At 38.5% G+C, this 20,912-nt stretch overlaps 3 protein-coding genes across 3 annotated transcripts in view; 2 read left to right on the forward strand and 1 right to left on the reverse strand.

The window, feature by feature from the left end:
• Positions 1-426: 426 nt before the first annotated feature.
• txndc11 (thioredoxin domain containing 11) lies at positions 427-15,032 on the forward strand. Its single transcript, XM_020644287.3, has 13 exons — positions 427-733; positions 2,058-2,154; positions 2,355-2,474; positions 4,204-4,301; positions 5,026-5,155; positions 5,264-5,357; positions 5,601-5,713; positions 5,829-6,032; positions 7,163-7,877; positions 9,851-10,056; positions 11,088-11,200; positions 11,330-11,410; positions 12,020-15,032. Exons 1-13 carry the CDS (start codon positions 609-611, stop codon positions 12,549-12,551), a joined length of 2,628 nt encoding a protein of 875 aa, XP_020499943.2. The 5' UTR covers positions 427-608; the 3' UTR covers positions 12,552-15,032.
• A 1,078-nt stretch (positions 15,033-16,110) lies between these two features.
• Positions 16,111-18,471, forward strand: LOC136179400 (lipopolysaccharide-induced tumor necrosis factor-alpha factor homolog). The gene is made up of 4 exons (XM_065955798.1): positions 16,111-16,290; positions 16,795-16,824; positions 16,978-17,104; positions 17,708-18,471. The coding sequence occupies exons 2-4, from the start codon at positions 16,800-16,802 to the stop codon at positions 17,814-17,816; spliced, it is 261 nt and encodes an 86-aa protein (XP_065811870.1). The 5' UTR covers positions 16,111-16,290; positions 16,795-16,799; the 3' UTR covers positions 17,817-18,471.
• Positions 18,472-18,609: 138 nt separating this feature from the next.
• Positions 18,610-20,912, reverse strand: part of LOC109991660 (uncharacterized) — a 39,328-nt gene continuing 37,025 nt past the window's right edge. The window contains exon 65 of the mRNA XM_065955791.1: positions 18,610-19,461. Within this exon, the coding sequence (XP_065811863.1) occupies positions 19,373-19,461 (89 nt within the window). The 3' untranslated portion in view covers positions 18,610-19,372. The remainder of the gene's footprint in view (positions 19,462-20,912) is intronic.

Raw genomic sequence — 20,912 nt, forward strand, 5'->3', positions numbered from 1 at the left:
ATGATTTAATTGTGTTATTGCAAGTAGAAGCCAAATAACTAAAGTGAACTCGAATAGAATTTGAGATTGATGGTAAGACAATAAGGCCAAGTATCCAGTAATGAATTGAACATTTGTTGTCGAACAAGTTTGATTCATGTACATCTTTGTAAAGCCCGCCCTCCAGTGTTCAGCAAAGGCAGGCGACATAACTGCGTAGGGAAGGTCTCAAAAAAGCACGAAACATTCAAAACGAAAAAATAACTAAATAAATCATTATTCGGGGGGGAGGGGGGGAATAAAACATGCTACCGTAATTACTCGATCAAATCTGTTTTGAACGTACGCTTATCGACCAATTAACCCACGAGTGTGTTGAAATATCGCGAGTCTTGTCCCGCCACAATTTACACTCTGCCCCTTACGTCATTGTTGCGGAAGTGAAAAGTCTACGTGGGGAAGAAAGGTTGGTCTGACCGCGTTTACACACCAACAGCACCGATGTCCAATCCAGGATAGCTCCGTCCCCGTTTCGAACCACGGTTCCTCCCCGCCCCTCGTAGGCAAATGGACGCATTGAGCAGCCGCTGGGGCATATAAATGGGACGGAAAGCCGACGACAGCCTGTAATGCTGCGCCGGGTGCGGCAGTCATTCCGGCAGGTGCTGTTTCTGATGGCCCGGAGACCTGGTCTTCTCTGCGGGACTATCGTGCTCAGCGTCCTGCTCATACTGGCTGTTAAGTTCACATGCAGGTAACAGCCAGTGCTGTAAACATGTACAGTTTCTGTTAATATTACTGCAGTGTGAGCTTGTGTTTTGTGAGGAGACTAATCATGTTTACTTTGCTTGTTGTATTAATGTGTCGTAAATTAGCTATTACTCCTAACAATCTTATTGGCTGCTGTAACCAGACAGGGTCCTCGTTATGTTGCTCAGATTAAAACTGCTGTTAGACAAGAGGATTAACTAATACTGTAAACCGTGTAAACATACTGTGCTACCACCAGAACAAGGATTTTGGTGTCTGTAGTGAAGACAACAGTGTAACAAACACAGCTCTGTAGTAAACAGCACACACTGATGTTTCAGTGAACTAAACCTGTAGTGACTAAACCTGTGTGAAGGTTACAGCTGTGAACATTGAAACCTGAAACAAATAACAGCCAGCTGATCTCAGACTCATCCTGCTTCCTGTCCTGTAATTGTGAAACAAGTATTAAAGTATTTTAATTGAATAGAAGTTTCATTACTAAAGTCAAAACTCTACTCTATGAAAAGTGTAAGTCCTCCTCCAATGGTTTATATTAGAACAGATGCTGACGCAATCTAAATTAAAAAAACATGATACAAATAGTATTTGATCAGCGGATATAATTAATACTTCACCTTGAAGTTTAAGTGAGATGTACTGTATTGGGTAATTTTCAGTAATTCTAAAAACGAATGAGACGAAATCTAATTGATTTTTTTTTTTTTTTAAATTAGTCAGCCTTAAACCATCAGAGATCCAAAATATGTTTGAAAACACATGAAAAAATAATGCTACTTTATTACAAGAAAATGTCCCCAGAGCCCATGACTAGTGCATGTTTTTAATTGGTCGGCAGTCGGTTTTGTGTTATCAAAACCTAAAAAAAAAATATTGACTCAATAAACAGAATGGAAATAGGTGCAAATCAGAGATCATTTTCTTAATTAGTTCTTTCAACATACATATTTTTATTTATATGTCAACCTTGAATCAACAATTAGTTTGAGCACAAATCACACAGTTTACCACCAGTGGTTCTTCCAGTGAAAAGATTAAAATTTTAGGCAAATTCAGTTAATCTACCTTTATTTGTATAGTGCCAATGCATTACAAATGTTATCGCAATACACTTTACATAAGATGGGGGAAAAGATCTTACTCTTTGGTATATTATCTACAAAGACCAAACATTAATCCATCTTGAGCACTGCTGACAAATGATCTCGGACACACCCTGCCTCTTGACTGTGTCTTCTCATGAGAGTAGAAAGGGTTTTGTTAGTTGTGTATTTTGTGACTGACATAGAAATCTTTTCTTTCTGCAGCCGTGCTAAAAATGTGGTGGCAGCAGCTCGGCCTCCGGTGCGGTTCTTCTCTGCCGAGGCCCCGGTAGTGGACCTTTATCTGGGTCAGCTAGACCAGGTGAGATTCAAATGTATACAGGCATCTGAGATTTAAGACTTTTTTGTACCAGGAATTTCCTCCTTTGGATTTTCAAAAATCTGCATGGTACAAACAAGTCCTAGTCCGTGCTTGTGATAAACTCAAAATCATACTTGGGACACAAACAGTATTACATCCAAGTCTATAACACGTTTGTAATTCTTGCATTTGTCTTCCAGGCAGAGCGTCTCAGGAGTGTTGCAGAAGTTTCTCTCATCTTCTTCTATGCACCGTGGTGTGCTCACTCCATGGCTGCAAGGCAGGAAGTGCAGCAGGTAGCTAAGAAGCTGGCCAAACAGGTACAGAACACCTGAGCACACAACAGGCACTCTGGAATGTCAGTGACCTTAGTCTGACACCATATCTCATGATCACAGACATGGTTGCAGCATTGAAGGGATACTGAGTAAATGTGTAGGGTAGAGATTTCTGCTGAAGTTATAACATAAAATCAAGCCTTAAATGAATAATGGAGAATTAACTAGACTTTGTCTTGTTGGAAGGTAGGACATGGTGGTTTGCCCTAATGAGTGTGGTTTTGCTAAAATTAGAAGTGCATGCTTTAGCGAGCTCCAGAACTGTTGTTATCAGAGCTGTTTCTCTTTGACTCAGGAGAGTGTAGTGAACTACAACTTTATGCAAATGGTAAAGGGACTTGGGCTTGTAGAGCGCTTTCAAGTCGCCTGACTACTCTAAGCACTTTTACACCACTGGTCACACCTACACATTCTCACACTGATGGCAGAGGCTGCTGTGTGAAGTGACCATCAGAAGTAACTAATCCCATTCACACACACTCATACGACGCTGATGAAGCAGCGGGAGCAATTTGGGGTTAAATGTCTTGCCCAAAGACACATCGGACATATTGCTGCAGGAGCTGGGATTAGATTATATACAAACCTAACCAAGTACTTTTATAGCGTAAAACTAACCAAACTGTGACCCATTTACAAAACTAGACTAACCTGATAATAGTGTTTTAACGCGTACTAGTAAATTCCAATGTGTTGTCGGGGTAAGCCGATGTCAGAATGCAGCAGGTAATACGCAGGAAAATGCACTGCGAGCGAGTGGGAAGGGTAAGGGTTGATCACATTTATATCACTTGACGTCTGTGGGATGAGAGTGCAACCGGTGCGCTCTCCGTGCATGTAATGAGAAAGCTTCGTTATGTTTTGTGTTCATCAGTATGTTCTTCTCCGCTCTTTTGTTGATACAGTGAATGTGTTAAACCACACCCAACACTGATATTAAAGTTAGAATTGGTCAGAGTCTGACTCAGTGGCTTTGTCCGCCATCTCCACGTAGTTGTTTTTACATAATGTCCTGCCTCCTGAGGCAAATGAAATGTCACTGTATTAGTGTGTAAATGTAATGAAAGTGACACAAAGTTTTAAAAGCGACGACCTGTGACATTATACATTTAAATGAGTTTAATATTGGAGGATTTAGTTGTACTTATTGTCCATTATAGTTTTATGATGGATTATTGGAGAACTTATCAATAGTCAGGTAAAGTCAACCTAAAATCTGCTCAAAGATGGAGTCCTTGCTGCAGTTATGCAAGCAGAGAGCTAAAAGGAGAGAAACAATAAGTGTATCTTTGTGTCGTTGCAGTGATCACAAACAAATAAAACACATCTCTGTTTGAAGTTACAATCCAGGTTGGTCTCCTGTCGGTCTAATTTAAGGTTTACTTGGGGCAAAGATAAGGTTAACAAACAACTTTTTGATTACAGTCTTACTAGCTTATCTAAACAGTGAGCAGGCACACAACACACTGTGTCACACACTATATAGGGCATAAGGCATCACCCCTGGGCATAGCACCGCTTTAAGGGAGTCCTGGTGGGATGTCTTATGGCGGGCACAGTTTTTGGAGCTTGTTTGGAATGAAACTGTATAAAGTCTGTTCTACCTCACTACAAATACCCATCACACACCGTACCCTGCTGAGGTCTTGAAACTGTTTTGTTTGCTACACTCTGATTCTTTTATTTCGCTCTCTTTCTCTCTCAAACACAGGTGCAGTTTGTGGCTGTTAACTGCTGGTGGAGTCTGGGGAAATGCAGGAAGCAGAACCGCTTCTATCAGTACCCCATCATCCATCTGTTCTATAGAAGGTGAGACAGAGAACACATGTCCTATTCAAAGTTATGTTCCTAGCTATAATAGTAGACTATTAATGGTCGTGTTTAAGAAGTGACAGACTTATAAACCCACTGTTAGGAGTTATTTAGCTTCCTTTAAATTAGCCAACATCCTGGTAGTTTGAGGGTTCTGACTGCTAGTCAGTTTATTGTCAATATCCCAGCTCAGTATAACAAACAATCACTCTGGTGGAACAGAAAAGCATAATTTCTTGATTTTTCTGGATTACTTGATTATTTATCCTCCTGACTCATGTTTGATTATTTTTGTACAAAATCATATTCATCATTATCAAGCATAAGCAGACAATATAAGTAAAGAGAGAAAGGATACCTCTTTGTCCACAGGGTGGCGCCAAATTCAACACAAACCAAAAGTTCAGCACAGGACTTTAACATCATCTAAGCTTGTCAACTTGAGTAAAGTAATCCTCTGTGGCTCAATTGGTAGGGTCGTCGCCTCTCTACCAGAAGGTCAAGGGTTCGATCCTCAGCTGAGCAACATGTCCGATGTGTCTTTGGGCAAGACACTCAACCCCGTATTGCTCCTGCTGCTTCAGTGGCAGTGTATGAATGGATTAGTGTTGTACTTACTCCCTGATGTACGTCGCTTTGGATAAAAAGCATCTGCTAAGTACATTGTAAATTGTAACATATTATCTTATATAGTCATGTTCTTTGTATTTGTTTGCTGTAGGTTTGGGCCCATAGAGTATAAGGGTCCATTCATGGCTTCTTATGTTGAAAATTTTATTCTCCGAGTCATCACACCACTCACTTACCTCCCATCCCGAGCCACACTTGAGAAGTTCCTCTCCTACCACGAGGTACTGATTTTCCACACTCATCTGACTGAGAGTTGGCTGTGTTATTATTTAGATCATCTTTGAATGAGGTATTGTTTTCTGATGGTATACTCTGTCTCCTTTGTGCAGTCTCGAGTGGTGGGTTTCTTCCAGTTTAACTCCTCTCCTCAGCCGCCGGGATACATCACATATCTTTCATCTGCCCTCCAGGCCCTTAAGAGGGGTAAGACATGATCATAATGCTCTATGGTCACATATTTCAATTTTGTTAAGTTTTTTAGAATTCAATTTAGTGTTGAAAATAGAGCTGTACTTTGATGTTTGGATATAATAAACGTCTATGGAGAGGGTTTAAACTTGCATATTGTTGGCTTGTTGGTAAGACTATGAAATCCAGTGTAAGTTAAGACAGAAATGACAGAAACGTATTAGTCTTAAACTTGGAGTCTCTCTGTTTCTGGTTCAGATTTCCGTGGTGCTATACATTTCGGGGTCGTGACCAACAAGCAGGTGGCAGAGGCCATCTCACTAAAAGAAGATGAAACTGTTTATCTTTACAGAAGATTAAACTCCTCTTTGGTAAGCAAGGTCACCTGGTCATATTACACTTATTATTGCTTTATATACTTTAGAATACTTCAGGTAGATATTAAAGTGTTGCCTGAGCATTGTGCTGTATGTTTTCTCTCATCAGATTTTCCCTCGAAGGGAACGCAACTTCACATCAGAGGCCATCTGTAGCTGGGTGTTTGAACACCATGAGACCGTCCTCCACTGGCTGCAGCCTCCAGGAACAAAGTCTCGCCTCCTGGAGAGAGAGCTGACTAAAGGTCCGGCTTTGCTGCTGTTCCTGCCACACAATCCTCTCGCCTTACAGCCCAGTCCAATTCTACAGCAGGTGAGACACCTCCAGTACCTGACCTGAAGAGTTGTATTTGAACAGTAGACAAGAAGATTTTGCTTTGTATTGTGAGGAGTAGGTTTCTCTCATACCGCTGTACTCTGGGTTCAATTTTGTCCCCTAACTGTAGAACACATAGTGGTGACAATATTAGAATTTGAAACTTCTATATGATGCTGGTTATAAACAAACATTATTGATACCTGTTTCAATACAGAGGTGGAAAAATCAAAGACCTATGCCTCCAAAAGTGGAAACTTTCTGTTTTTAATTACCAAAAACTGCAAGAAAACTGCTCTCTAAATATGATAATTTATGCTGATGATGACACTTAGCTGTATGTGCATACAGTAGTTTTGTGACTCTTAGTAATTGTGTTGACAGATCTAAAGATCCTTTAGCTAAACAAAAATAAATTAGAGATAAAAAAAAAAAAAAAAAAGAAATGTAGGCAAATCAACTCTATTCAGGTTGCACCTGTCCACTTTTTTTTTTTTAGTTCTGATCAGATTCTGATACAGATACTGATTCCAAAAAATGTTGTAATAATTATTTTTTGTTGTTGTTGTAGGCATTATGTGTCAGGTTACACAGAGCTGTAGTGTCCTGGCATTGTATTTCTTATTGAAAGAGCAAAAATAATAAAAAAAAAAAAAACCCATCGAAATAAAAATGAGTCAAAGAAATATCTTTGAACATTGCGCTGGCTTCACACACAAACATGTAGCAGCAACAACTGTGAGTTTACAAATTAAACATTTTAAACTGAAGTGCAAAAACTTTACTTTTCAATCATATAGAAGGAGTTGTTTAAACTTGTCTGAACGTCTTGATGTAGACGGTACTTGCAGGGGTTAGAGTTAGGGTTTAGGGTTTAGGGTTTAGGGTTTGGCAGAAGTGCCCAACCATCTTTCTTGATCAGTGAAGTGGATCGGTGATGTCAGTCTGATATCCAGTATGTGATTTACGTAAATATCAGGCCGTAGGAAAAATGTCTTGGAAATTCGTAGTGAAAAATTGGCTTACTTGAAACAGAAATAATTAAGTCAGAATTGTATTGATATAAATACATTTTATATACATAAACATAACATAAAATGATTACTTATTTCCTATTTATCTTGCAGGTTGCAGACATTGCTGTGCGCTATCATTCCTGTGACAACAATAACCACTCAAGTTTGGACAAAAGTTTCACCTCCCACTCACCATGCTGCCAGTCGGTTCTTCTCTCAGAATCCAGCACAAGTGTGTGTGAGGTGTGCCTCAGTTTGTCACGACTGAGTCTGACCGGCACCTCTGCACGCTGCTCGTTCCCTTCAGTGGCTCAGGAAGGAGACTTGTTGCAGCCTTATCTCAGACACTGCTGCCTGCACCAACTATCTGCCCCCATGTCCATAAAAAGCTCCCTGGCTTGTAGTGACTTTTTGAACAGCTACAGCCCGTTTAGTCGATACAGTGCCTGCTGCAGAACAGTAGAACCTCAACTCAGCAACGAATCACAAGCCAAAGAGGAGCCAGACGTGCAAAAAGTTCCCTTCACGCCTCATTCTATGTCCGTCCCTACGTCTTCCGTCCCTCTGCAGAACGGAGACAGCATCACAGGGCTGTGGTGTACGACAAACAGGACGCTCAGGTTTTATGTGCTTGATGTCGCTCTGAACTGGCCTCTGGCCGTGAGGCTGGGAGCCACACGCAACAGAAATGCTTCTCTTCATCCGGAGGCTGGCGCTCCAGGAGACGGGAGTAATGACGGGTCGTTTGCTGCGATTGTGAACCTGAAGGATGAGGTTCATTATGTTCTCCACCGCAGCCCGGCAGCCACTCTGACTGAGTCTTTGGGTAAGGAGGACTTTATTTCATCCATATTCGGACTGCCCGCTTAAAGTTGATGATTTAAAGTATGAGTCAAGTCGCTTTTGTCTTTTGGATTGCTACATTCTCTTTACTAGCTGCATTTACGTTCAATATCATTTAGGGAATTGCAGGACAACTTACAACTCGATATGTTGACAACAATAAGGATAATATCACGATAAAGTAATTCTGCATTTTATAATGTGTACAGTATAGCAAGACAATTGCAAAGTGCAGGATTTAGTGTCATTTATCACATTTATCATTTTTATTTCCAACATAATTCCTCTGTCGTCTTCTTCTTTTGTCTGACAGCTTCTTATTTGGCCATTTTACGTCTGTTCACGTTACCCTCATTAATCCGCTTAGCACCACTATGAGCAGTCATGAAGTAGTGACGCAGGGAAATCTGTCCTCTCAAGGTTTCGATATTCACCACACCGCTAATTCAAAGAGGCAGGCTCTTAGAAGCTTTACAAATGTTCAAATGTATCGCCAGCGTTTACATTGTTGATTGAAGCCTATTTATCCACAGAGGGCTTCTCCTCCACTAAACAGGATTATGTTTACTTATTGATGAAAGGGTTCTGAACGATTCAAATCTGAATCAAAAAACTTTTGTAATCCTGTTTAAAATTAAAAGTTGAGCAGACAAAGATCATTTTCTAATTTTTTATAGCATACAAAACATTTAAGTCAGTAAATAAGACTTAATATTTCATACACAAACTGATTCAATTTCCTGATTCTGTAATCATAAATCTTATTCTGAATGGATTCATGTAATTTTGTGAAAACAAATGGAAAGTTAGATCAAATAAGCACAGATGGTATGTTAACCTTCTTGATTCAAGTCTAAAGAAAATTCACTACATGACCTAAGACAGATGTTTTGCATACTTTGCCCTTCGGCAGATTTGCTTGTGGCTTCGTCTAACAGTCATTTGCTTTCTGTATCTGTACCGGTGTTTTTACAAAATGTGCACCACTAAGAATAGAGCAATGAATTTTTCTCAGGGTGCTGTGACCAGTGAACAAACTTCTTATCGCTAAATGTCACTAAAACCATGACTCATTATTACTACAAAGATATTTAAAGTGACACTGCCTCCCTGTGACCCATTTTGAGAAGAGGAGGCTCTTTTTGATACATAGTGTATGTGATAGTGTTTACAGTCTTTTGTTCTTCTAGAAACTGCACAAGGAGGGAGAAATACAGTAATAATAATAATACATTTTATTTATAATGCACTTTACATTTAAATGAAAATCTCAAAGTGCTACATTTTCAAGAAAACCATAAAAACAATAGAAATAGTCAAAGTTAAAATCAGAGTTAACAACCTAAGCATAAATCAAAATCTAAAAAGCAGTGGTTTAAGGGAAAAGGTTTTTAGGAGAAGGCTCTTTTAAAGAGGGGAGTTTTCAGATCCTTTTTGAAGGAGTCCACTGTCTGTGGGGCCCTCAGGTTTGCGGGGAGAGCGTTCCATAGGCAGCGCTGTTCTGTATGTATTGGAGCTTCTGTATGCTCTTGCCAAGGATCCCGATGAAAAGTTTGTTGCAGTAGTCGAGCCTGGAGGAGACAAAGGCGTGGACGAGTTTCTCAGCATGCTGCATACACGCTGAAGATGACACATCTTGTTTGTGAAGACTTTCTGGCTTTGCTCATTTACAATAATATACAACAACTGTCTAAGATCTTTAACCAATATTTCTTTATGACTGTTGATTAGAATAAACCTAAAGGCACAAAGTAATGCCTTATACTAGTTGTTTTTCTTACTAGTTTGTATTTACCTTCACATTTACCTAAATATGTTCCATAGATAAATTGCCAAATACACACACACATACTGAGTGTTCCTTTGACGCACTCTATTTGGTTAAAGATTGTGTTTTTTGATCCTTTTAGCAGTTTTAGTTGTATTGATTGTGTTTGTCTGTGTGTCTTGTTATAGAGGCCTTCATCAGGAACTTCAGTGCTCCATACAGCCTCCTGCAGAGACATTTGGTGGGAGAAGAGGAGAGAAAAGGAGAAGAGGGGGAAACTAGTTATTCACAACAACAACAACAACAACAACACCAGCAGCATTCGACCAGACCCCTCCTCATCAAAGAACTGACCACTTCCTCCTTCCTGCCCTCCGTCATGGACCAACAAAAGGTGATGAAAATTAAAAAAAAACACTCTCACCCTCACTCAAACAACTCTTCATTTTAAATTTGAGCAAAAATAAGCTCCTTCCAAAACCAGCTGATATGAAACAGAACTGGATAAGAAAGTCCTTTAAAAGAAGACATACGCTAGCTCTGTACCTCTAAACAACTTGCACACACTGTTAAATTTAAGAAACTGTGCATGGATGTTAAAAAAAAATTCAAAGTAAAAGATTTAAAATAAAATATATCTGATTCATGCTGTCAAGCTTAAATCAGGGAACAACCAAAGTTTTAAACTTTTGAATTAAAATGGTTAAAGTAAGCAACAGGTTTCACTTTTGACATACTACTTTAAATATGAGATATTTAAAACTAGGTTCATGGGGTGCCGGTAGCCTATTGGTTAGTGTGTGTGTGTCCACGTACAGAGGCTATAGACCTCTTCGATGATGTTCGATGATGACAGTTTTTGTGTTTATCTCAGGGCTAGATGTAAATGGATTTATTCACAGTGTAGCAGCCCTCGACCAAGACAACATATAAGGAAGCATGGAGTTCGACCGATGCAATTTATTTATTTCGTTTCGAGCACCGTGAAACTAGAAAAAAAACCAAAATAAAGCCAGAAAACAGTGTGTTCAATTCATTACAGATATATAAATATTTACGATTAATTCCTAAACAAACATTTCACAGTGCAACATTTTACTTTAAACAAACACAAACAATAACATCCACATCACAACAGGCGCGATTCAAACACCCAACGCATTACATTAAACACTTACAACAATATTGCACAATCCCTTATAGTAGCGAACCTCAATTCATTCATAAATCATTCAATTAACACCTTCCCAAATTACGCACGTACCTCGCTCCGCTTGCCAAGGGTGCAAACTTTTCATCTTTGGACATCATTGTTCTGCTGCCTGTCTTGGCCAGCACACTCTTGATAAGGAGATTTGTAATCTCAACAAGCTTCTCCTTTAAGGTTCAATCAAATACATAATTGATGTGTGTGTACTCCTGCAGGATGTGCTGCTGTTCTACTACACTCAGTGGTGTGGTTTCTGCTCTGTCCTCAACCACATCATCATCCAGCTGGCCAGATTATTACAGGGAAACAGCAGCATCATTGTGGCCAGGTACAGCATGTTGTTGTTTTCTGTTGCTGACTCTTGCTGATATATAGATATTTTTTAGCGCGAAATATGTTTCAATATCACTTCTCTGCTCCAACTGTTTTTAATAATATAATAACATTTTGTATGTAGGGTGAATGTTGCACGTAATGACCTACCGTGGGAGTTCATGGTTGATCACGTTCCCTCCATCCTCCTCTTTCCCAAGTTCAGGTAAGAGAGACACGTTTATTAGATTTTTCCTGTAACACCTGGACCTTTACCTGGCCAACACCAGAATACCATGAGAGCTGAAATGATTGAGAAATATGTCAAACTACATTCAAAGAATTAACATGTTCCATGTCTACACTGTAAAGAGACGACTCTTACAAAGTGTATTTTTGTAATTTCTAGTCAGAAGTAACTCATTCACCTGACAAAAACATCTTATTTCAAGTTGATACAAGCAGAAAATAAGGCCTGACTCCTTGTGCCTATGCAGCAAGCGATGTTTGTTAAGTTTCTTGAATTAAGAAAAAGATTCTCTTTTAATTCTAGTTTTGGGCTGACCAACAAAAAACATTGTGAGACAATGTGATGGACAGTTTTGCTAAAAAGAAAAAGCTGTCAGATTTAAACGGTAATAAAAGTTGTTTTGGTTTCATGAGGAGACGATCAGAACAGCAGGTCCATTATTAGCTGTCATTATGTTTTTTGCCTTCTACAAGGGCAACATCTGCTGGATCAAAAAGTCACATTTAAAGCCTTTAACAACAATGTTAAAATTGAGTTTTCACAGAATTGTATTCACTTGTGTTTTCATTTTTTCTTTGTTTAAAGGAAACAATTTAGCGTAAAGTTTCCTGACGACCTTCCCATCACGTTACCAAACCTCCTGCACTTCCTGCTGCAGCACTCTGGCTCTGTGCAGCACGCAGACAAACCTGTGACTGCTCCTGGAGAGGCAGACAGTCCAGCAGCAAACACCATCCTCCGCGCAGAGTTCCTGGCACTCCAGCGAGAGGTTCAAGTGCTCCTTCACGCCCGCGAACGTCTCTCCCAACAGTTGGCGCAGCTATGGCGCGAAAACCGCCGACTAACATTCGACGTTCACAGCTTAGAGGCACAGAACGCTGAGCTGCGGCGGGAGAGGCAAAGCCTAGAAGAGCAGCACCGGGAGAAGAGCCGGCTGCTTGGTGAGGCAGTGAGACGTCTGCAGGAGCTGGCAGAGACCTCTGAGAACCTGTTAAATGAAAACACTCTGCTCAGAGTCCTGCTGAGGGCACTGAAGGACAGGACGGAGGCTAAAGAGCAGCAGGCGGAGGAGGAGAGAAAAGAGGCGGAACAGAAAAGAAGTCGTATGGCCTCGTGACATTGAACCTGAAGGGTTCTGAGGTGATACAGAGAGGAAAGAGGGCCAGGGAGAGAAAGCAGAGCTGAAATGGAGGAGGAATAAAAAGCTGCTGTTAGATCTGAGATGGAGTGAAAAAGGAGGCCTATGTAGAAACCAAAGGCCTTATTAATGTCAAACAGAAAAATGAGAAAGAGGTGACCGTTTTGAATCTGTCAGAAGAACAACTGAGACTACTGCTACATCAGGACACGTGTAAGGCAACAAATCAAAGTAGCAAGGGCAGACACAATACTCTTAAGTCCTGTGGGCTTAGGAACACACTTGTACGAGAATTAAGTGCCAACTGTCCAACTCAAACTACTAATTTCTGATGCTGTGCTTAACCTGAGTTAATTGTACTACACAGACCCTGCAGCCAAACTCTCTCCCCTAACCCCTGTGGACGACAAGAACAAATACAAGCTGAGTAAAATACACCCTCAAGGGTTGAAATAACTTCGAGTTTTTTGAAGCAGCTTAAGTGTAATTCAGTATTATGTACATCTCCACTTCACATAACAATACTGGGAGTGGGAATGACTTACTTAACTGTCCAAAATGCAAGGTCAAGCTTCCCAAGTTCACTACTTCATAAACCAATCTGAAACGTTAAATTAAAGCTCCTGAGAGGACTCTTTGACTGGTTATGAAATAGACTTAAATAATTCTAAAGACTCTATATAACCTACGAAAGGAACAAGACTACCAACAACACTATTGATCATTTATGAAAGTACACAGCGACATGCTTGTTTAAAGACAGCAGGATGAGATGTTCTGTCAGATCAGCAGAGAGGTAGGAGGTTCAGCTTTGTGCGCCAAAACTAGTGACACATGAAGGTTCCTTACAGGAGCTTTAATAGCTCCCAAAAGAGTTTGCAAACAATAAATTCTTCTTGAATGATGTAAATCCGTCGCGTACACAGCGAGTTACACTATGCTGCCAATACAAATGGTTCAGATCTTTGATGCCACCTTGGATGCTTCAGGTAACCATGGTTTAAGAACGGTGAAACAGAACTGATTATAGGTTATTTATCTTGTGACAACTGCAAGAAATACAACAGTGCAGTGCCAATGTAAGTCAGAGCTACACAGACTGAAGCAGCTTTACACCAAGGCTTCAGAGGACTTCTCATCGTAAGGGTCTGTAAACAGAGCTGCTTTGGCTCAGCTTGTGTCAGGATGTCGTACTATTTGTCAAGGTTAAGATTCCTTCAGTGTTCACTAACCTCAAGATTTGAAAGAGAAGCCAAACAAGCCAAAGAGGCCTCCTCCTACTCTTCAGAACAAACAGCTCAGGAAATTTGAACAGGTGAAAACACTAATCTAGAAATGAAGTGTCGCTATCTTTGGCAAACACTATAAAGAGAGAGAAGACAAGTTCTGTAAGATAGTTATTAGTGATGGTTTAATCTAATAAAATTAAAACTCAAATGAGATAATCACAGCTCTTTTGTATTCATCAAAGAAAGCCTAAGCAGACATCCATACATTTAATTGTACTCTGTTTACTGTGATGGAAAGTCATTTCAAGTTTGTTTTCTCAAGATTTATGTTGTTACCTCGAAATAAATCTAATCAATAAAAACCCTGTTTCCCCCATGATACTGATTTATTTTCTCCAGGTCTTGAGAAAACAACAGAAATGAACTTGTTATAACGGGAAAATTGTTGTAATCCTGAAATAACCCGATCATTAAGTCGTGATCTCGAGAAAATAGAAAAAAGGGAGTAAAATAAAATGTATCGATGCATGTCCGCTTAATGCTTCTGTAAATAATTTTATTCTTGCATTTGTTCTTTTTTTTTCTTTTTTTTTTTTTACACAGAACCAAAATATAAAAGGAAAGATACTGAAGGAATTTTTCCATTTGACTCTTAACATCATTACAAGAGAAAAGGCAAAGTGGGACAATGTACAATATGCTGAATTATCAGGAAAAAAAATGAAGGATTTGAGTATGCGATCAGAAAATGTATCCAAACAAAAGCATGGTTCCTCCTGCCTTTAAGATAATTAATTAATTAATTACATTATGTTGGATGCTGTGATATGCCATCAGGCGCAGCATTAGCGTTGCTGATGGCACCCCCTACCCTACCTCCCCCCCCCCCCCCCCCCCATTCCTTGAAGTGCTTGACCACAGGTTAGTGCTGTAGAGTTTGGCTGCAGGAGTGAGAGGGCTAATGATGAAGCTGAGACTTATTTGATACTGAAGATGCAGCATCTGCTCACTGTTCTGCAGGTGAGCCAATGAGCACTTGAAATAATTTGCAAGATTTTTCTTTTGTGTTTGAAGGGGATATAGTTCTTTTGTTATCTATTTTTACAGGAATCATTGACTCATTCAAATACTATTTCTTTGTAACTATTCAGGTATTAAGACTTGAGATGCTGCAATCGTTTACATGTGATATATTGCACCTGTTTTTACTGATTAAAATTCTTTCACCTTATTGTTTTCCTTTGTGATACAGTGGCCGGTGTCTGAGATGGCTGATTTAAATATTTATGTTGCATCTAAGTCATTGAACAAAACCAGTGCATTCATGTCCAAAAACCAAACAATATGTAAAAGATAAAGAAGTACATTTGAGGAAATTTGCAATCACTGTATTTGTAACCTTATTTGAAGGACGACTTGCCATCTATCATGAACTAAAAATCATTTCATAAGTTGCTCCTTTAAACCCTTTTTCTGGCTTTGCAGGATCTCTGCGTGTAAAACAAAGTTAATATCTGCTGTTTTCTACGATTTCATGATGATTTAGAAAAAGAAATGAAAAAAATAAGCTTCCCGTGTGCATCAAAAAATAAATCCCTTATTAAACTCTTGAATAGGCGGAGCAAAAACAAGCATTTCTCTAAAACAATGTAATGTCTTAACTGTTCTAGGAAATTGTCAAAGTATTTTGAGGATAGAATTAAGTTGGACAAAAAAAAACTAGTTTATGTAAACCTTTCCCTGGCTGCTGTTTCACTGTGACCTCTTCCTCTATCTTCAGCAGAGTGCACAGCAGATCTAATTTGTTTGGTGGACCATGTGCTGTTAATTTCTGTTGAATAGAGGGTTATTCAGCTCTAGTTTTATGCACTCAAAATCTCCCAGACTCTGAGATGTTTCACATGCTTTTCAACAAACCAGGTTGCTTAAAGTATTTTTTTTGTGCTTATAAACACTAAAAACGGCCGTTTAAACACACAGCAGCAATTGTTTTTAAGACAAGGAGAGGGAGGGTTATGATGAAAATACATTTACACTGAAGAAAAGATTGTGTGTGAATATGTAAATCTACATTTTGTATATTGAACTCCAACTCATACAGTGGAACAAAATAGGTTTCCTCCTATCGGCCATGGCTCACTAAGAAATGGTTAAGAAGAGATAAAAACAGGTAAAGTAAAAACAACCGTTACTCAAGTCATGAAATGAAAAGTATTACAACAAACTATGGTTAAATTTGGATTGCATCCCGGGCCAATAGAGTTTTAAGTTGTTCACTTAGAAATAAGAAAATCTACTGTGTGAGAAGGTAACTGTTTAAAGTGATGTTCCGCTATCACAGGGTACATTGTGGGGTTGGGTCAGTGAAGTCTGCACAGCAATTTAAGCGATCTTATGACCTGTGGAGAAGTAAACGAGGTTGGCAGGGAAGGTTGAAGTTATACGAGGAAAGCTCTCCTCTCTGCAGGCAAACTTCTCCAACTAACTCTGTGAGTACAAGTTATTGTTAGTTTGTTTAAATCACTGTGTTAGTATTTTTATGATGTATAGTTGGTAATTTGTAGTTTTGTTATATTGAGAGATTGTTTGTAATATATTGCAGTAGATTTAAATTACTTTATACTGATTTTCTAATGCATGTTGAATGACACACACAACATAAATGTACATGAATGTCACTGTTTAAAACGTTTTGGGGGGATCAAAAATATCCTTAGACACTAAGACAATTGCTCACATCAAGAACTGTTCAAATTATTTACCACATATTAGGTGTTTTTAGTCCCAAAAAAAGTAAAATTATATCGTATTGTGATAGTTTATGAATAATCAATAATTATCAGTAGATGGAGATATTGTGTTAAGTTATTTGTCACTGTAAATAATTGAGAAGTTATCATTATTTGAAATCTTTCTGTGATCTGCAAATTATGGATTTGTCGCAACATGTTGCCCTCTGTTTTTAATACATCTATCAAATCATTTGTCGACAGGAACAATGACAAACATTCAAGTGCCTGTTGGTGAGTCCATACTGTCTGTTTGTGTAACAATCACTGTCAACTAAAAAACATTTGGATTGTATAAAAGACGTTTAGCTTCTTTCCTCATTATGTAACTCTTAAACTTAATTCTATTCCTGAATATTTTCTTCTTCTTCTTCTTTTCCATTACAGTCGACCTGCTGGGAGACAATCCAGTTCAGGTTTTCTGTCCAAAGTGTAATCAGACAGTTCTCACCAAGGTGGACTACTCCTCCGGTCTGCTGACGTACCTTTTTTGTGGAGGACTCTTCCTCTGTGGGTAAGAGGGAGTACAACTTTAATTGATCAATTCATTAATGCTGCAAGGCATTCAAAATGTTCTTTTACACAACAACTATTTGACACATAACTCCCTACACATCTTTCAGCCTATTAACTTAAAAAACTTAGTACAACATTCAGCTCATTGAGGAGCCGTATACAATATTTTTACCTCTACAGCACGCAGCATTTGCCATAAAGCACCAGCTTTATCATTGTATATTCAACATCTTTCATTCTTTACTTATAGTATTCACCTTTTCAGACGCAGCATTAGCAGCAAAGCCCCAGTTTTTCCAGCATGAAGCATTCATTCATGGATAAAACATGTGGTGCATTTCTTCTTTTCTTATTATGTTTATGGTTGGTATTTAATGTTGTACCTGTACATAAGAGAGCACAGTTCAACAAAGTTAAATTCCTTGTGCGTGTAAGCATACCTGGCCAATAAATCTGATTCTGATTCTGATTCATGATGTAGTTTTTGTGAAAGGCATTCACATTTAACCTACATTTTATTTCAATGATGGAATTAGAAGACAATGTTGAATCATATATTGTGTGAGTATTTGATTCTGACTATACATGTTGTCCTCTCCAGCTTTGTTCTAGGTTGCTGTCTCATCCCCTTCTGTGTTGACCGGCTGAAAAATGCAAAACATTCCTGTCCGACCTGCAAGAATGAACTTGGTGTCTATAAACGCTTATAATCAATATGACCACTGCACTCCTTTTAAGTGAACAAGCAAACACCTGGCAAATGCCCTTCTATGTCATGCATTTTAATAGAGTGAATACATGTTTGGACAATTGATAATGCAATTTTTCTTCTTTTTTTTAAAAAGTTTTTAGACATATATTGGAAACATGGAACATTATTAGATCAAGCCTTCATTTATATGGTTTCCTTTTATGATTAAAGCAACGATATGTAACTTCTCTGTTTGATTTGTTAGAATGGCTGAGGCGAAGACACAAAAGAGGACTGGGACAATGACGCTAACAACAGGGAAAAAGAAAAGAGTGACTGAGCCAGAAGCTGAGTCTAGTCTACATCCTAGCAGATATTACTCAAAACAGAGTTCAACATAACGTTAGACTATCATTATCAGTGTCATCATCGTCTTATGTTTAGCATCTTTATAGGGTAGAGTAAGTCATCTAACCCAAGTTATATCTCAGGTTTTCCAAACCAAATCCCTACATATTTTTGCTTTAAATCCCCATCATTACACCAAACAGCAAACACCATTTTTTCCTAAATCAACCAATTTTTAGATTCAGAAATAGTAATGTATGTATGTAAATGTATTAAATTTGAATCGCAACTAACATTTTTTTGCCTTCTACTCGTTTTTTAATTGCTGCCTTAAAATAATTAGAAATTTAGACTGGAGAAACAGATGGTGTTCACTTGTGTACAACTTGGACTTACTTGTGTGACTAAAGATGTTGTTGGTGTTGGTTACTGTACAAATAAAATGTAACTTCAAGTGACAAACGTTTACCTTCAAAACTCTTATTTATTGATGGCTTATTGAAGTCGTACAGATCCTGGCATGCATTTCATTATTCAAGGAAATCTTGTCTAAAGTAAGTGCTTTCTGAACAAAGGTGAATAGAATTTAGAAATACAGATAAAACAGAAACTTTACTTTACTCCCCTTTTCTGTTAGTCTTTTTTTAAAACAAGTATTAAGACGTTCTTATGCTCAAGATGCATTTTCCAAACTCTGCACAGCATAACTACTTCTGGATATGAGCCAAATTGTTTTCAGTTTGAAATAATTTTCTAAACACAAAACCATCCCTTCATTTCAAAGTGTAAGAGAGCAATACAAGAAGATTTTAGAAATGTGTCAGTTGTGACACAACATAAATTGGGTAAATCTTATGGCCTCTAACAGACAGATGTTGTGCTTTTTGTATCAAGAGTTTTAAAAAATGGATTAGTAGTCAGACAAAAAGGATGTTAGACATTGTAAAAACTAACTCTTCATTCTAATATTAATAATAATGAGAAAAGCAATCAGCAGAAAAAGGGCTAGTCAATATATAAGCATTCAGGTTCTACATGAAAAAGTTTCAGAGCAGACTTTAATATGACTACAGAGAAAACATTATTTACATAAACTCTATTAGAAGCATTTCTTGGGGTTTGAGGTAACCTTGGCTGTCTTCATAGTCATCACCATCATCTCTTAGACAGTTTTTCCTTCTGCCAGTGGATATATAAATCATTTCATAGAACCAGCCAGTTTCTTCTTCATGCTAGAATGTGCTGAGAAGTTAAGAGGGCCACGAGGAGAACAAGGAAGCAGAAGCCGTCGCCTCGTATACGGACACCACCGCTACCTAAAAACAGACAAAAAACACCATCTCACTTAGAAAACAGTTTATTTTCTTCATTAGCCAAACACTATATAGCATAATTTTGATTTATTCATTTAATGTAACTAATATTAGCAATCAGTAGCATTGCCTATATAGCTGCTCTCCCTTAAAAACCCCGGTAACTGAGCCCCATACCTCATGGCTACTTTTGCTCAGCAAGCTTTAACTTTTAAGTTTCAATTTTTTTTTTTTAAATAATAATTCCATCATTTCATGTCAAATTGTAGTTAAAGCATGCTTCTTGATTGCCAAACCGATATGACAACAATCGGAAACTTTTTTTTAGCTGTTACTGTCTAGCTTATTGATGGGTGTGTCCCATTTCATTTCAGGGGCTGCATCCTTCAGAGAGCGCATTTGAAGACATATTTCATCAAAGCAGTGCTTTGTAGTCTGTTCCATTTCAAAGGCTCTTTCAAATTGCATTCTCTCCTTTCCCAGGCCAAAAAATGATCGATACAGGGCATACGAGTGGACTCTCAAGCGGTAGATAATAAACAGTAAAACAAGGGCTATCAGCATTGACGCAATAATAATGATGCCATTCAGGCCGGAATTAATTGCATCATCATAAGCTATTTTTTATAATTTTCGGCACATCGTATTCATGCCACCTTCTTGCAGCTGCGGGGATCGAAAAAACACAGCACACCTGGGCCTTTGAATGGCTCATTCCACTTAAAAAACTCACAGACGGCTCAGTTGACAAGTCAGAGTAATATCCACCTTGTGACATCAAACATTTCAGTTTTTACCGATGCTTTTAGCTGTTTTCATTTACATTTTGATCTGTAGCGACTAGCTAGTTCATGTTTCCATGGTTAAGTTTATGATGTAAAACTTCGATCTACTGGAAGTTCCTATGTTTTTTTTTTTTTTTTTAAATATAGGCAGGTTTGAATTGAACAAAAGGTGCCTAAAAACGTCAAATTATATTGAAAATAATAACTTAAATGAAGTTAGAAATGTTAGCTAGTTCTGGTGCAGTTATTGAGGCACACTTAAAAACAAAAGGGTAAGGGCAGGTACAGGCTCTACCGTACAGCTGGTGAAGCAAAGAGGAAATCCTCCTTAGACCAGGTGGTCTCAATTCAGTTCAGCCTGAATGGTCTACTCAGACTATGAAGGCTGGGTCATCAAAGGATTCTACTCCTGCATTGATACACGGTAGTAGTAAACTCGGATCTATTAGTGCAATAGATTGTGTCGTCTCAGCATGAGTTTCATGTTTCAAGCTTAAACACAAATCCTGCCACAAATGTTGGTCATGTTGTTCTGAAACAATAAATAAAGTCATGCTTTGAAATGCTCAAGACAGGTCAACTCCCATTTATGAAAAGAGCTCCACTGTTAGAACTTCCAAATGATCAGGAATCTCTTCTCTCATTCAGATATTGTTACCCAAAAAAATT

The sequence above is a fragment of the Labrus bergylta genome, chromosome 1, assembly GCF_963930695.1.
Source record: "Labrus bergylta chromosome 1, fLabBer1.1, whole genome shotgun sequence".
Taxonomy (NCBI): Eukaryota; Metazoa; Chordata; class Actinopteri; order Labriformes; family Labridae; genus Labrus; species Labrus bergylta.

Bases quoted from the DNA above. Each gene is read 5' to 3' on its own strand.
- txndc11 (XM_020644287.3), top strand. From the start codon at position 609: ATGCTGCGCCGGGTGCGGCAGTCATTCCGGCAGGTGCTGTTTCTGATG. The intron at 5,156-5,263 runs GTACTGATTTTC...TCCTTTGTGCAG, and splicing joins AGTTCCTCTCCTACCACGAG to TCTCGAGTGGTGGGTTTCTT. The intron at 10,057-11,087 runs GTGATGAAAATT...GTACTCCTGCAG, and splicing joins CCGTCATGGACCAACAAAAG to GATGTGCTGCTGTTCTACTA.
- LOC136179400 (XM_065955798.1), top strand. From the start codon at position 16,800: ATGACAAACATTCAAGTGCCTGTTG. The intron at 16,825-16,977 runs GTGAGTCCATAC...TTTCCATTACAG, and splicing joins AAACATTCAAGTGCCTGTTG to TCGACCTGCTGGGAGACAAT. The intron at 17,105-17,707 runs GTAAGAGGGAGT...TGTCCTCTCCAG, and splicing joins GGAGGACTCTTCCTCTGTGG to CTTTGTTCTAGGTTGCTGTC.